This window comes from Trichoderma evansii (genome assembly GCF_050947405.1).
Source record: "Trichoderma evansii strain SZMC 28006 chromosome Unknown GGI43scaffold_3, whole genome shotgun sequence".
NCBI lineage: Eukaryota > Fungi > Ascomycota > Sordariomycetes > Hypocreales > Hypocreaceae > Trichoderma > Trichoderma evansii.
The window spans coordinates 433530-445720 of record NW_028145203.1 but is presented as its reverse complement, the minus strand read 5'-3'; the positions used below and the strand labels follow the sequence as shown (position 1 = coordinate 445720).

At 51.8% G+C, this 12191-nt stretch overlaps 5 protein-coding genes across 5 annotated transcripts; 2 read left to right on the top strand and 3 right to left on the bottom strand.

Moving 5' to 3' along the window:
- Positions 1–122: 122 nt before the first annotated feature.
- GGI43DRAFT_237325 (RTA1 like protein-domain-containing protein) lies at positions 123–1645 on the bottom strand. The gene is made up of 3 exons (XM_083200618.1): positions 1056–1645; positions 822–996; positions 123–762 (listed from the first exon to the last, which is right to left on the bottom strand). Exons 1-3 carry the CDS (start codon positions 1512–1514, stop codon positions 245–247), a joined length of 1152 nt encoding a protein of 383 aa, XP_083063852.1. The 5' UTR covers positions 1515–1645; the 3' UTR covers positions 123–244.
- A 2104-nt stretch (positions 1646–3749) lies between these two features.
- Positions 3750–5926, top strand: GGI43DRAFT_237321 (uncharacterized protein). Its single transcript, XM_083200617.1, has one exon. It carries the CDS (start codon positions 3943–3945, stop codon positions 5596–5598), a length of 1656 nt encoding a protein of 551 aa, XP_083063851.1. The 5' UTR covers positions 3750–3942; the 3' UTR covers positions 5599–5926.
- Positions 5927–5959: 33 nt separating this feature from the next.
- On the top strand, positions 5960–7328 carry GGI43DRAFT_237306 (triglyceride lipase). Its single transcript, XM_083200616.1, has 2 exons — positions 5960–6355; positions 6411–7328. Exons 1-2 carry the CDS (start codon positions 6175–6177, stop codon positions 7247–7249), a joined length of 1020 nt encoding a protein of 339 aa, XP_083063850.1. The 5' UTR covers positions 5960–6174; the 3' UTR covers positions 7250–7328.
- A 514-nt stretch (positions 7329–7842) lies between these two features.
- On the bottom strand, positions 7843–8103 carry GGI43DRAFT_380231 (proteolipid ATPase; the record flags this gene model as incomplete). The annotated part of the gene is made up of 2 exons (XM_083202953.1): positions 7843–7919; positions 7986–8103. 2 exons carry the CDS (start codon positions 8101–8103, stop codon positions 7843–7845), a joined length of 195 nt encoding a protein of 64 aa, XP_083063849.1.
- A 201-nt stretch (positions 8104–8304) lies between these two features.
- GGI43DRAFT_237265 (uncharacterized protein) lies at positions 8305–9280 on the bottom strand. Its single transcript, XM_083200615.1, has 2 exons — positions 8848–9280; positions 8305–8575 (listed from the first exon to the last, which is right to left on the bottom strand). Exons 1-2 carry the CDS (start codon positions 9088–9090, stop codon positions 8441–8443), a joined length of 378 nt encoding a protein of 125 aa, XP_083063848.1. The 5' UTR covers positions 9091–9280; the 3' UTR covers positions 8305–8440.
- Between the last annotated feature and the right edge of the window lie 2911 nt (positions 9281–12191).

Genomic DNA, 12191 nt, shown 5'->3' with positions numbered 1-12191 from the left:
AACAATTTTAATCAATTTCTTAAATCTCATAGGCTCATTCACCCCTTGCAGGGTCTCGAACCACCTCGGCCCGTACATTATACCTAATATGCCGGGTTGAACGCAGTTCTTGCTGTCTATATACACGTACATGAGGGGAGAAGTTTCCCTCGTATTCACAAAAGCAGTAACAGTGGAGCAATATCTCTGCAGACGCTGTCAGATGCCGTTGGATCCAAATCCTCCACATACACCCTCCGCCCGGCTACCATAGCTCGTCACTGTCTACCAACTCCGGCGGCACTACCCACCTCTCCAATCGTTCACTTAATCTCTCTGGGTTTACTGTTCGGGCCGATATTGGTGACAAGATTATCGGGCTTGGTGGCTTATTCAATGGCCGGGGAGATGATGGTAAACCGTAAGAGCCGTACGTAGGCGGGGGCTTAATCTCTCGAAGTGGTCGTTGAGTAGAAGGAGAAAATTGTTGGCGGATATTAGGATCGTAGCGCTGATGGACAGCGTGGCCAAACGACGTTTGCAGTGGTGGCAGAGCAGGCCCGCGACGCTTTTGTTTCCGAGAGGACGTTGAAGCCCATGACGATCCAAACGCAGCACCCGGATGAGCCAGCGTTAAGAGGAGACAGGCAAGGAATGGAACAAGCGCGTCCATAATCATAAAGGCAGGCTCGCTCTGGAACAGAGTACCATCTATGCCTCCAATCATTTCGAAGATCCGATATATTGTGTGCCCAAGAAGGAGAAAGGTTGCCATCTCCATGCCTTTGCTGTGTTAGAAGGTATATTCTGTCCAGATTGGGGCTCACTTGGGAAGGACTTACAACGGAGGAACCTAGAAAAGCGGCTGGAATAATAGATATCCGACAGTGCTGGGTCTGGGAGTTCGGTCTCGGGTCTCAAACCAATGATAAAGGAAGTATACACCGCAGAGATGACTAGTAATAAGAAAACTTGAGCACCAAGCCCTCCGGCAATTATATCGGCACTCCGATCACGCTTTCAATGTTGTTAGCAGATAGTCTTCGAAAGATGTAAATGTGAGTCTAATAACATACGCTTACGCCTCCATACCCATAAGCAACAAAAACAATGCCGATTGTGTTGAGTATGAGGCTCACTATGAGCATAGCACTCAAGAGGAAAGCTGTAAAGAGTGATTGACATGGTGCGTGCCGGTCTCCAAAGAGGGCAAGTATATGAGGCAGTATAATCGACATGGCGCTGCATATAAATGTTGCTCCTAAGACGCTTCCTAAGAGAGCGAGGGCAAAGTAGCCTTGGTGATCTCGAGTTTTTTGCAAAAGGATTCTCCCTAGAAATCCCAAGACCTCAAAGGAAAGTCCAGTTGCCAGCAAGGCAGAAAAGCCTGGAGTGCGGAACCGATACCCCTGGTAAAAAGTGACGGGTGTTAAGAAGGCGTAGAGAGCGAGGAAGGCTGCATTGCCCCCGATACTAAGATCATTTATGAAAAATCCGTTCTCGGTAGGGCATGTTGAGCCACAGTTACTTGCCATGATGAAAGGGTAGTCTGGTATAGTAGCCTCGGATGCTCTCTAGCCATGGGCAGGAAATCCCATGAAGGGGAAGACGGGTCAGGGAATCGGTCGCTATTTAACAGACACCCATGAATGGCATATTGCTAGCTCTTGCTCGAAGGATGGCAGGCATATCGGCAGCCACAACCCGATGGAGTAGCTCTCTAGTCATCTTTGATCGAGGGCATTCAAGCTAAGGCTGCAGAAGTCACTGCCGTTCGGCGCATCATTCGAGCAGGGGTCATGATATTTTGCTCTCCACCGATGAGTTCTCTTTCCAGACGGAAGAGTCTTGACGACAAGATGGGGGCCAGTAACAGAGCCTATTCGGGGATAATACCGTGCCGTGCCGTGGTACTGATGGTTTGTGCTGTTGGTTGACACCCCTGCACACTAGCCTATTATGTCCGCACATAAGTGCGTTGGTCTGCAGCATGGATATTGGATGTAGCCCAATTCGAGAGACAGACAGGTTGACACAAAGACAGGAGAGCACTGGATCCGGCAGTCTGGCTCAATAACCGACATCTGGTCATTCTTGTTATACAGCTTCCTGATTGCGGTTGGTGATACCGGCTGCCATGCCAATACGAATCAGCATGTCAATATTGTGGTTTCCGCGGTACAGATTCTCGTCAGAGAGAAACCCATACCGTTCCACGCTCATTCTCGAGTTCGAGTTGTACCGAATAGTAAATATTATACTGCTTATTCTTGATGTACTTGGCAAGATCTCCCACAGAAGAATTTCATGGACATCCGAGCCTCGGGTCATATGGAATCAAAGACAGCCAGTTAAGTAATACAAAGCACCATCTTATTATCCTATGCAGTTGGTTCTTCACAGCCCAGAGGCTAGTATTACTCGTACACTTATCACGACGTTGCAATGAGGTCGAAAGGGTGGACTGAAGAGGCGAAGGACAGCCAACAACGGATCCACTGCAGGTTGACGAGGGGCCTGACTCTGTGCCAAGTAACCCGCCGTTGAAGAATCTGGGGACTGAAAATGGCGCCATGGTAGAAGTGAAATATGCAGCTGAAGTGCCTGGAACCAACAGCTGTAAAGACACGACCCAATTTTCTCACCATTCGAGCACTAGAACGAAGCAGGCGATGCCAGCGCGCCAAACACGATTTGTGGATTTGTAGAACAAGGCCGATGTCGTTTGACAGACGCTTGACATGGAAATCTGGGAAATGGCGCACCCAGCAGATGGTGTTCACGGTCAATGAATGAAAGCAATCTAGCCATCACATGATGCATTAGAGTACGAGGCGAGGTGGATGCCGATAGGCGGGCAATGTGAGGTGAAGTTGCAGTGAAGAGCGCCTCAGCGCAAATGCAACATCAACTAACTATTTTGGTCATAAAATTAGTATGAGTAAATGTGCAGAGCCAACAGCTCCTAAGCCGTAGCCCGCCCGCCCGCAGCAGAGAGCATGGAGGAGGGAAACTTTGGCATCGCGGTACTCGGGCACCTCGTATTTCACGTCTCTGGAGGATATCATAGTCAACGATTAGTCAACAGATAGTAGACGGCCGGCTCGCTTTGGTTGGTGTCCGTTTCGCATCTTCCGGCGTCGCGTGCTTTGTCTTTGTCGCTGTCGCTGCTGTGACGGGATTTCCTGCTCTCTTCTCGCCGCCAGCCACGTAACACTCTATCGCTCTCAGCGCCAAGCTCTCCAGTATGGCGCTTCCGCAGCAGCAAAGGCTGGCTCCGGCTCGCTCAATCCGAACAAAACAAGATCCTTTGTTTAAAAAAAGAACAGTGAAATGCTCAAATCATCCGACCTTGTCGCAGCTTTGTCCGTAATAGACAAGCTTCTGCAAAGCACCAGTCGCAAGCATAAGAGCTTAAGAGAGCAGAAAGCCACGCCGGTCGGATCCAGCGGGTTTTGCGCCTCAGCGTCGTCAGTGTCTCGCGTGGCAAGCCACACTGGCGTTACAGATTGAGCGGCAGGCACGCCTAACCATGCAATTTGCGGCCATGACATCAACTGCCAAAGTCCAACACCCATGAGCTCAAGGCGTAGAGTAAGGCTGCGCCCCCATCGTCAAACGACCTGACGCGTGGTCCTCATCTCAGCCCTGGAACAGCGACAGCCCTCCCTCGCCTTGTCTTCTTCTTTATTAATTATCTCGGGTTCAGCTCCCCGGCTTGACTCTGCGTAATTTCGCTGGTCTCGCAGACAATGACATCGTGCCGGATTTAGCCCTCGTCTGATCAATTGCCGAGCGTCGGCCGACTACCCTTCTCATCCACATATTCAATTGCGCAGACCTACCGGCAAAAAAATTGATTTCCTTTCTTCTTCTTTATTTTTCCTCTTTTTGCGCCATTGCATTCCATAGCCGTGCAGGCGGGCACATCTGCTCGCCAACCGAGCGGCTAAATCACTGACCATGTCCATCAAAATTGCGCTGGATAACCAGCCAGAGTTCTACACCAATCTCGATGCCGTCGCTGGCAAGGTCATTCTGAGCCTCCCCAAGAGCGAGCAGATCGGCTCCATCGTCGTCAAGCTCGAGGGAGAGTCCGGCACAGCTCTCCAAGTCCCCAAAAATTACGGCTACGAGCCAAACACTGCTCGTGCTGGTCCCCCACCGGGGCCTCCGGGCAGCTTCGTCAGCGAGAACCACAAGATCTTATACAAGCTAGTGAAGGTTTTCCCAGACGATTACTACGAAAGCTCCTCCAGTCCATATGGGTCGTATCCCCTCGATGCCGGCCAGCACCAGTTTCCCTTCAAGTTCAAGCTACCCATCAACAATGCGTGCAGCAACCCTCAAGCCATGGCGAGAATCGGCGGCCTGGCGGGCATTGGAGGCTACGGGGCCAGCGGCGGCCTCTTTGGACTGAGCGGCGTCAGGGTCATGGACGGCACGAAGCAGCTGTATCTGCGGCATGTTACGGCAACTCTGCCCCCATCATTGACTGGGTACCCTATGGCAGCGGAGATCCGGTACTATATCAAGGTCACGGTTCAACGGCCTGGACTCCTAAAGGAAAACTGGCGCTACCAGCTCGGTTTCAAGTTTCTGCCCATTGAACCGCCTCGGCCTCCCATCACCGGCCAAGAAGCTTTCGCTCGACGGCCATTTTCCTTTCAGCCACGGACGCCAGGAGGGGGACAGAAAAAGCGCAGTTCGCTGTTCAGCAGCAAAAAGAATGACTCTTTAGCGAGCCCTACCATTGACTCCCCAACGCCGCCATCAATAGAGATTTCAGCCCGGTTACCGCATCCTTCCATTCTCACATGCAATCAGCCAATTCCCCTCCGGCTCATTGCGAAGAAGCTCGTAGACAGCCCCGAACAGGTCTATCTGATATCCTTCCAGATGGACTTGATTAGCGTGACGGAAATTCGTGCACATGGATTAGTCAGTCCCAAGGGCAACCGCTGGGTCGTTGCCTCCTACACAGACCTCGAAATCCCCCTATTGAGTCCGGATAATAAAGTTGGAGAAGAGATAATACTGTCGGATGAACTCTGGAGGAGTAGGCCTCTGCCCAATACTGTCGCCCCTTCTTTCAATACGTGCAATCTTTCTCGAAAATACGAAGTGGAACTTAAGCTAGGAGTGAGCTGGGGTAAGCCGAAGATGAACAAAGAGCAGACCCAAGCTCTGTTTCTGCCTCTTCATTTTGCAAACGTCAACGTCTTTTCAGGCATCACACCACCTCCTGAGCTATTGGAAGCTGCTCGGAACACACGCCCAGGGGAGGTTACTATGTCTCGACCTCCTCGGCTGCCTCCTCGGACTTCTGTCTCCGAGGCCAGCGGCTCTGGGGGCCTGGGGGTTCCTCCACGACCTGCCCGACGGCCAAGCGCGCCTGCTGCACCCGTTATGCCCCCCAGACCTCCGCAAGATCCTCTATACCCTCCGCAGTTACCACCAGGCGATATTCCCGCTTATGAGGACGTACCGCCGCCTAGTTACGACGAGGCCATAGCAGAGAACTTATCTGGGCCGTTTGACGGATTACGACCACGACCAGCCTATAGCGGTGTAACGAATGAGAATGCGCCTAGCGAGATGCCCCCAACGAAAAGCTAGGATTGACCGATGATGAGTTACTGCATTTATTTTACTTTTTTTTCTGGTGATTGGTTGCTTGCATTGAGGGAATATGCGGGAGGAGTTTGCATGAAAAAGTCTAGGTGCATAAAGAATTGGACAAGTATAGATTTGGGAGATGGGTTGATGCGTATGGCATATCTATGGTTTACCTGTTTATATATTTTTATGAGGGATAGTAAATACCGTACTGCATTTTTTTTTGCAGATCATGACACAGCCAATACCGAATTGTATTGACTACAACAGCATGCAGCGAGCTACTGAGTAATGAAAAAGTTTATATATTTCTCTCAATACGCGTTACCGGGAGACTAATTGACTCAAATTACATGTAAATTTAAAGTAAATCTACTGACTCGGAATGCTATTCACCAGCTTGGAAACTCGCCATACTGAAAATTTACATGTAATTTGCGACAGTGACGTCAGCACGTTTCCGACACTAAACAGCATCTAGCTTTACCAAGGCGCAAAACCTACCAGGAACATTTTCTTTCACCTACTGTCATCCTTCTCAAGTATGCTCCATCTATAGCCTCAAAGCAAAAAGCCATGAGAAGATGGCTTCATTACCGTGGCCCTCGCCTCTCTCGTTCCCTGCTAAATCTACGCTCTTCTTCTCATCACCTCTTCAGCACTGCGAAGCCGCTTCTCAAGTCCAGTCACGATCCTCGCATTCGTGACTTTGGGAGACGCATACATGACGATTATGCTACTATTCGCGAGAATTACGGTATGCCATTCTACTCCTCAATAAGTTCATTTTCAAAAAATTGACACAATTCCAGCTACACCGAAATATCCCATCGTCCTAGCCCACGGACTCCTCGGCTTCTCAGAGCTCAGACTCTCGGCCCTCCTCCCACCCATTGAGTACTGGCACGGCATCAAGCAGGCCCTCACGCAGAACAACTGCACCGTCATCACCGCCTCCGTCCCGCCCACGGGCTCAATCGAGGAGCGCGCCGCCAAGCTCGCCGCCGACATCCTCGCGCAAACCACCACCACCATCAGGAAAGACGAGGAGCATGCGCCGCCCACTGTAAACATCATTGCCCACAGCATGGGTGGCCTGGACGCCCGCTACATGATCTCTCGCCTGAAGCCGGCCCTCAGCAACGTCCGCGTCGCCTCGCTCGTGACAATCGCCACGCCGCATCGTGGCAGTCCCTTTGCGGATTACCTCATTGAGCGCGGCGCCGGGCCGATCCACCTGCCCCGACTGTACGGTATCATCCGGCGCGCAGGCCTGGGCACCTCTGCGTTTGGACAGCTGACGACGAGGTACATGCGCGAGGAATTCAACCCGCGTGTACGGGACGATGAGTCGGTCAGGTACTTTTCGTACGGGGCGGCCATTGACGAGCCTTCGCTGCTGGGGGCTTTCAGGTTACCGTATAGCGTGGTGGGCAAGGCGGAGGGGGAGAATGATGGGCTGGTCAGCGTGGAAAGCAGTCGATGGGGGGTGTATCAGGGGACGTTGATGGGAGTCAGTCATTTAGATTTGATCAATTGGTCGAATCGAGCGGCGTGGACAGTGCGCGAATGGATGGGCATGAAGAGGACGTTTAATGCGGTTGCGTTTTACCTTGATGTGGCCGACATGCTGGCCAAGGAAGGGTTATAATTTTGTATTATACTTGTATCTGTATTTCTCTTTGGGACTTGTAAAACATTAGTAGTATTAGGTTTTAGACAAATCACTGGTAGAAATAGATGCGCAAGGAGAGCGAGTATGAATTTAACAAGGAAATTTATATCTTTATAATAACTAGATTGTTGTATGAGGTATCAGGAGTATTAGATAATAGAGAATACAGCTTCCTGTGGCCACGAGCACGAGCGCGCCTTTCAAAATATCCGACACCAATAGATAGTCAAGCCCACCGATCTTAGAGCGATGGTGAGCTTGAGTTGCGAGCAGATAACGCATGCGTATATACATTAATTTAGCCGATATCGTGCATGTTGTTGTTGACAAGCTTTGACGACAAGATGACGACTTGGCTGGTGTTGCTCGTGGTCAGGTTGATAAAACATTATACTTTGGGCGGCTTGCTTTTTTTTTTTGACGCGCGCAACGTGTCGCTGTTTATAACCACGCTGAAATGTCGTGCGCAACACCATTTCGCCATTTAACAATCACGGTCCATTACTGCGCCCCCTCTCCGTCGACACCTTAGAGTCCAACCCCCTCTTCCCCTAGCCTCAGTATGTCGTCTAGATCTGAGACTTGGTGGCAGCTTTTCTCCTCTGGATCCACTTGTACAGGAGGAGACCAATCAGACCAACAGCGACTGTAGGATTGATGAATTAGAACAATTGCTTATACATTTACGTGTATACGAGAGGCGGCGACTTACCGATGAAGACGATGCAGAAGACGACAATGACACCGGGCTCTCTGGCAGCGAAGTTCTTTCGCTTGATGAGCTGGGAGACAACGTCCCGGGCAATGAGTTGCTTGTCGATGGCGGCCATTGTGTCTGAGGGGAGAGCTTGCTTTGTCTGGATGGAGAAGTCGAGTTAGTGTCGGGTTGCTTCATGGTATTTATGTCTCAATTGAACAATGAGTAGGTCCGAGGAACGTGCCAGGGGGTGAGAGGAAGCGGTAAGGGACAGGGGCAGGGCGATGTGGAAACTCCATCAAATGCCTCAAAAAACCGACAGATCCAATTCATCCCATTGAATGTCCCAGGGCAATTCGTTGCCAGCCGTACAGAAGTGTCAAACTTAAGCTTTTTCCCCGCGAAGTTCCCAGCCAATGTGGCAGCCTTTAGCGAAGTATAACAAGGTTTAACATCTGAAGCAGCGCGACTCAGAATAACGCCCGAGATGACCAGGATCCAATGAGATGAAAAAGAACCGCCGTCGAGTGCATCCGTAGATTGAATGTGCAGTGCATTGGAGTCCGACGAGGGGAGAGGAAATGAACCAATTGGGAGCGGATTGTCTGTACCTGTTGGGTGAGACGTGAGACGTGCAGAGGATGAAGGCAGAAAGGGTCTGGGAAAAAAAAAAAGTCGCGTAAGTGGACTGCGCTGAGGTTTTGTTTTAAGGTGCGGGAGCTCGGTAGGGGAAAAGTGGGGGAGGCACGTCACGGACCACCCGCTGGCAATTGGGAGGAAAGATGCGAGGCGAGGCGAGGCGATAGGGAAAAAAAATTGCCCAGGGGGGAGGGCCGAAAAACTTGGCTTTTGGGGGGGATTGAATTGGCGCTCTGACCTTTTTTGTCTTGTTGCTTAGCGAAAAGGGTTGAAGAGAAAAGACGGGGTAGCCTGGATTGTCGATGGGCGATTGACGATTGGCGAGAGACAGACGCAGAACTGCTCTGAGGGACGAGACGAACCAAGGCACGGAGACGAGAGGGTTGGAGGAGAAGAAAGAAAAGGAGAAGAAGAAAAGAGGGAAAATAAAAAGAATTGGCGGACTGGAAGCCAGAAAAAGGATTCGCGCCTGGCACGGCATGTCATGAGCTGGAGCCCATCGAGGGCGAAGGGGAGGTACTCGCTACACCGCGGCCGGCTCGCGCGAAAAAGCTTGTAGTCGTTGATCGGAACACGGCATGCGCCTGACCCTGGCCGCTTTAGTGCCCATCCTCGGCCGGTACGTGCGGCGACTCATTGTCGAGAGGTGCCGCCAAGTTTTTTTTTTTTTTTTTTTTTTTTTTTTTTTTTTCTGCTCTCTTTTTTGCCTGCTCCCAAGGTAGGTACAAAGTACACTCAATGGGCACTAGCACAGCTCCATTGCCTCGTCTGGCTAGGCCGGCCTGCTACCATTATTCGCTCCCAGCCTCTTTTGCCCAGGTTACCCGGGCGCCCCATGTGGGGAAATCATGACGGCGCCATACCTGGTGGATTTTTTTTCTTTTGCCTGCGCGAATTTTGCCAATCGCGCCGGCCGACTTGGTCCCTGTTAAAGAAAAAAGAGGACGAAAAAAATGCTACGAAGCGCACGTACCAGGTCTCGTGTACCGTGTACCTGCGCGACCGAGACCTGGACCTTGGCCCCCGATGAAATTGATATTTCCGCGAGTGCCACTGAGTCGGAGCTGGATATTAAAGTACGTGTACACAGGTAAGCATCCGGATAAAGCCAATTGAGTTTGTTGCATGAATCACTCGCAAGTACCTCTACTTGGGTACGGTAGCACCAGAGGCAGTCGGAGGTACTGACGAGCTGCAGCCTTCAGGCGCTTTCCTCCGCGGCATTGACATCTGTGCTAGGTAGCAGCTATCTTATCCCGCATGACGCACCGTCCAGGAGGCAAACATCATCTCCGGGGTTCATCGTCTTCTTCGTCCTCTTTTTGCCTGATTCTAGGGAGTCTGGCTATTGCTGCGCTGGCCGCCTACACGCTCCAGCTCCAGCTCGCAGCTCCAGCTGCTACTGCAAGTACCCCGTACATCCCCCGGCGAGCCATAATAACGGGGCACACTACACACACCTTCTGACACCCGGGCCTCGCGCGCGTATCAAAAGGTGCGTGGCTTATTTGAGTGATATTCTGGAAACCGAACGAGCTGCTGCGCGAATGAGATTTGGTATGTGCGCAGGTCCTCCAGAATTCTAGCTCTACCTAGTGACCAACGGCTTCGGCTGCAACGGATATCGCGCGTCGGCAGAGCCCATCGTTCAATCAGACGGCGAGCATTTCATGCCAGCGGCCAGCTGTACGTTCGTACTGGGTACCAATGCCGACTCGTATGTACTCCCTACTTGCGCATGCATTGTCTCCATCATTCAGCACCAAGCCAAGGCTTGACCGATATATGCCGCTACTACTTCGTACTTGATTTTTATGTGCTTTAAAGTGAAAGAGAGAGAGAGAGAGAGAAAGGGACGCCAAGCTTCGCAGCTAGCTTGCTAGCTGATACGGAGCCATTGTTATCACGACTAGCAGTCACACCATAGAGGCATTATGCAGATTCTGTGCTGAGTGCGAATTATTTGTGGCTCTGAATATTACCCCATACAGACCCTTTCATTAACACCGAGAAGGGAAATCAAAGGCAAGGACGATGCGTGCTTCGTTGTACCGATGCCGTACTTCTCCTACCGACACCGTCAGCTGGAAGCTCGGTTCGGTGGATAGGTAGATAACGACATCACATCACCCTGGGAGCGGCCCTACTATCAGGCCGGGCCAAACAACACGAACCAAACCTGCTTTGCCTTACATGTACATGGCTCTCCCGTGCTCCCGATTGAGTACGAGTTCAGGGCTCTGCCGATTGTCCAATCGTCAGCTGCAGCAACGCAGCAATACTACCTGCTGTTCCGTGCTGCCGCTCTGCAGTTGGGATAGCAAGACGCCCCCAGTCATCCCATCAGCGTCATGCCCGTGCAAAGCAGCACAAAGCACAGACGCACACACCGCCAGCGGCGGCAACGGCACAGGCAGCGCGCAAATCCAGGCAAGCCCAGTCCAGCCTAGGAGCAGAGTGACAACGAATTCTGCCCTTTCTGTTTGCGGCAGACTAGACGCAAACTCCACACCTAAATTCGCTACCCGGCAAGCCCGACAAAATGGCGGCTTGCGCTGCAAAATAAAAGCCGCTCCGTGGACTCCGGACAAAGCTCGCTCTGGGTGGGGCCGGCAAAATCTCGGGGGTTGGCCGCCCTTCCTATTCTGTGCATTTTCCTGCCTGCTCGACTCAGGGCACCGCAAGATGGGTCTCAGCTACGCGCAAAGAGAAAAAAAAGGTGCGAGCTAGCTCCGTCAGCCGTTTTTCTCGTGCTCCAGCGAGGATCCCACCCCCTACCAGTGATCAGCTACGCGCTGATTGGAATCCAGTCGTGTGCTTCTAGATTGTTTTTGGCGTCGCCTTTGTCGCGTTGGAAACGGGGGTCATGGAGAAGCGCCTTGACGGTGGTCGGCCAATGACCTCATCTTGCCTCTGGTACCCCGGCCTTGGCACCAGCCTGCAGGAGAGTCGACTTGCGACGAGCAGCAGTCGTCGATACCGCCTGTGCTAGCGACAGCTGCTGGTATGCAAAAAGTAGCCATCAGCAGCTTCTATGCGCCACTAGTGCATCGTTGGGTCTCCATCTGCATTGGGGCGCCTCATTAAACATTGATTTTGAGCGTCAATGTCAAGAATGGATTGACTTTCCCGTGCGCCTCTTTCTACCTTAGCTACTCATGCTCTGCTGCGCAAGTACCTAGTACTGCAGTGCATGTAAGTCGTCCATATATGGGCTGCAGATGGACTGCAGAAGACAAACCAGCTGCAGCAGCAAAAAAAAACTGCTACCAAAAAAGAACATGTATCACGTCAAGGATGAGAACAAAAAGCACCGTAGTTCCCCCAGGCGGTCAGCCCTTTTTCGCCCTCCGCGACTTCTAGACTTGTCTTATTCTCTTCATTCACCGCGGCGGGGACCATCGTGGAGAACACCGGATATCGATTTCCGCGCATCGGAGAAAACTGCTGCAGGTACTCCGTACGCGCACCGCCACTAGCACCTGGTGCTAGCACTTGGTGCCCTTGACGCCTTGACTGCTAGCAGCAATGCTCCGTATCGCTATGGAGTCGTCGTCTCTAGTCCAGATGCTGCGTTTCCAC